The 3,506-nt window shown below is 31.4% G+C and overlaps 1 protein-coding gene across 1 annotated transcript in view; it reads right to left on the bottom strand.

Moving 5' to 3' along the window:
• Positions 1-914: 914 nt before the first annotated feature.
• The window catches only part of LOC111087338, a 20,516-nt gene continuing 17,924 nt past the window's right edge, over positions 915-3,506 (bottom strand). Inside the window, exons 3-4 of the mRNA XM_022393639.1 lie at positions 2,968-3,105; positions 915-1,292 (exon numbers count right to left, since the gene is read on the bottom strand). Of these exons, the coding sequence (XP_022249347.1) occupies positions 1,054-1,292; positions 2,968-3,105 (377 nt within the window). The 3' untranslated portion in view covers positions 915-1,053. The remainder of the gene's footprint in view (positions 1,293-2,967; positions 3,106-3,506) is intronic.

Raw genomic sequence — 3,506 nt, 5'->3', positions numbered from 1 at the left:
TAAGACAGATTTTAACGACCAGTAAGACGACTGTGTTAACGTTAGTGTGAACACAAGAAGTATATTAAGACAGATTTTAACGAACAGTAAGACGACTGTGTTAACGTTAGTGTGAACACTGTGTTAACGTTAGTGTGAACACAAGAAGTATATTAAGACAGATTTTAAAAACCAGTAAGACGACTGTGTTAACGTTAGCGTGAACACAAGAAGTATATTAAGACAGATTTTAACGACAAGTAAGACGACTGTGTTAACGTTAGTGTGAACACAAGAAGTATATTAGAACAGATTTTAACGACCAGTAAGACGACTGTGTTAACGTTAGTGTGAACACAAGAAGTATATTAGGACAGATTTTAAAGTCCAACAAGAAAACAATTAACACATAGCAAGTCGCCGTGTTTCCTCTTATTATCAATTCTTGATGAAATTTGAAATCCTGTATATATTTAAAGAATAAAACATTTTCTCCGATGAATTTGTCTCTTTTAAAACTATTTATGAACAACAAAGATATAAATACATTTTCTTCTACTCGACATTTTGTTGTAATTCGAATTAATTGAATAATAGTCATATGTTTAGCAAGAGTTATTATGATTTTTGCTTATTTTTAAAACATAAAATAAATGAATGCACCTTGGAATGTTTTGAGTGCACCCGATAGGTCACTTCTGTACAAAAGTGTTTCTAACGAAACATACACAAGTTCCTTATAAGTATCTATGTATACGAATATTATATGTGTGTGTGTATGATTTGAAACAAGCAGAAATAACAGTTTAAGCACGACTAATGTGAAGTTTTCTTTATTGATTTACATGGTTTGATTTCCTAGTTAGCTAAAATAATAGAATAGTAAAAGACAAACTTAATACAAGACGAAAAGTTTAAATGATATTTAAGTGGGAATTAGAAAACAATAAATTCAACAGGTTAAAACAATTACAAACAGTAATTTTAAACAAGAAAATATACATAATAAGTGAATATTTATAATGGATTAATTCTTCTCCTTTGATTTCAGACCAAAAGATGTCGCCTCTGCTGTTATGTTATGGTAAAAGACTGATACCTCAACACTCGAGCTAGAAGAAGCCAGAAAATGCTGGAAATGGAGCACAATATTACACCACCCAACCCTAACAACGCAGACCATCCCATTGTAAACTCTCTTGCTCTCAGATATTCGACAGGTATTCCTTTATCAATAACGGTGCTGGTGTGAACGCCCTCGGGTTTCACTCTTTTGAAGTACATGAAAGCAAGCGTAAATAACCCAAATAGAGCTGAAATAAAAGGGTGTTAAACAAGTTAGAGATTATATCGCTTTGTGACGTAAAGTTTTACACGACATTGAAGGATAAATTTGGGAATACCCGTATACAGATATTGCTAAAGTTCTGAGAAGCTCTTTAAATATGTATATATGAGACAGGTAACTTTAGCATAAAGATATATAGATATATGCGATAACATTACATGCTGTCGTGAGGAAATGACTTTTATTTAACATTATGTGTTAAAATTTGTTACACTGCAGTTCTTATAAACGATAATTTTACTCACAACAGACCATACGAAAGAACTGTCTTATAATTTAAACTAATGTTCGTTATAATTATAAAAAACAGTAGATATGTAACAAATGTCCAGTCAGCAGACAGTGGACAATGATTTAGAGGCCACTTTTGAGCTGTGATATCTTCTGTTTTACGTTTTATTAAGAACTAGATGTGATGAGGCCTGGAGTCAACTGCTTCAATAGCGTGTTCACACAGTTCCAAACAGAATTCATATCTATATATCACTCTCAGAGAAAGTTTCCACACAATAAATGTAATCTTATTTTACATCAGCTGCTTCCACACATGTAGTGTAATCTTATTTTGCATTGATTGTGAATATTTCGGGTAATTTTACTTTATATTGGGTGTGAATATTTTGGTAATTTTACTTTATATTGGGTGTGAATCTTTTGGTAATTTTACTTTATATTGGGTGTGAATATTTTGGTAATTTTACTTTATATTGGGTGGGAATATTTTGGTAATTTTACTTTATATTGGGTGTGAATCTTTTGGTAATTTTACTTTATATTGGGTGTGAATCTTTTGGTAATTTTACTTTATATTGGGTGTGAATATTTTGGTAATTTTACTTTATATTGGGTGTGAATATTTTGGTAACTTTACTTTATATTAGGTGTGAATAATTTTATTTTACATTGGCTGTTTTCACACAAGAAATGTAATTTTACTTTGCATTGGCTGTTTTCACACGAGAAATGTAATCTTAGTTTGCATTGCCTGTTTTCACACACAAAATATAATCTTGTTGTACATTTGGTGTGAACATTTGAAAGTAATTTTACTTTACATTGGCTGTTTTCACACACGAAATGTAATCTTACTTTACAATAGCTAGCAATAGATCCCTAATTAGTACAAAGAGTTGCGTAAAACACGTGACATTTTATATTTGCGTTTGTTTGTTTGTTGTTAAACACAAAACTACACAATGACCTCTATTAATATCCTGCTTCTTTTATCCCAGCATCTCTAGGACTAATAAGTTGGGTTACTTCCCTGATTTTACTCTCCTGGAAAATGATTTGATTTCTAGAGTGTAGGTGCATTGGGATACATTTTTATGTTTATATGATAACACATAATAACTTCACATCTAATATAATTTAAATATATAGATTAGAACTCAAAAGTAATTAGTAAATTAATAAAGCTAATTACAATTAATAAATAAATTATGTAATTTCATAAATAAAAAAAACGAGAACAACTTAAGCTTATTACTGATTAGAACAAACTGATTTTTCATTTGGTCACCATCTTTATTATCGATACTAGCGACATCACACTCACACACAAAAAATATTTGAAAGTAATATGCAAACACTAATATCTAAATCAAAGAGGTTGACAATGTTCCACAAAAGACACCTACCGGCAAGGAAAAACATTACACCGGTGACCATTATAGCAGACAACTGTCTTTTCATGAGGCCAAACGCTCCTACCAGGGCACAAGTCGCTAACAAAATTAGACTGACCATAGCGCAGGACATAGCTAGGTTATGCATGCCTGTTAAGAGAAACAAGTTTATTAAAATTTTCAGTTTTCATGTTTTTAATTTTCTGCTTCTTAGTTTGGTTTTGCGAACCTTTTCCCAAACTATCTGCGAAAATCCGTTCTTATGTTTACACTCATTGACTCATCATCTGTTATGTTATGAAAATAGTTATGAAACATTTGTCGTTCGTGGATCAAATTGTAGACAGTTCTTTATACTAGTTGAGTCTTTTCTGTAACTGTAAAGTTCGTCTTGACTTGTTTTCTGTAACTGTAAAGTTCGTCTTGACCTGTTTTCTGTAACTGTAAAGTTCGTCTTGACTTGTTTTCTGTAACAGTAAAGTTTGTCCTCACCTGTTTTCTGTAACTGTAAAGTTCGTCTTGACTTGTTTTCTGTAACAGTAAAGTTTGTC

The sequence above is a fragment of the Limulus polyphemus genome, unplaced genomic scaffold (assembly GCF_000517525.1).
Source record: "Limulus polyphemus unplaced genomic scaffold, Limulus_polyphemus-2.1.2 Scaffold2030, whole genome shotgun sequence".
Classification (NCBI taxonomy): domain Eukaryota; kingdom Metazoa; phylum Arthropoda; class Merostomata; order Xiphosura; family Limulidae; genus Limulus; species Limulus polyphemus.
This window is presented reverse-complemented; position numbering and strand designations above follow the sequence as displayed.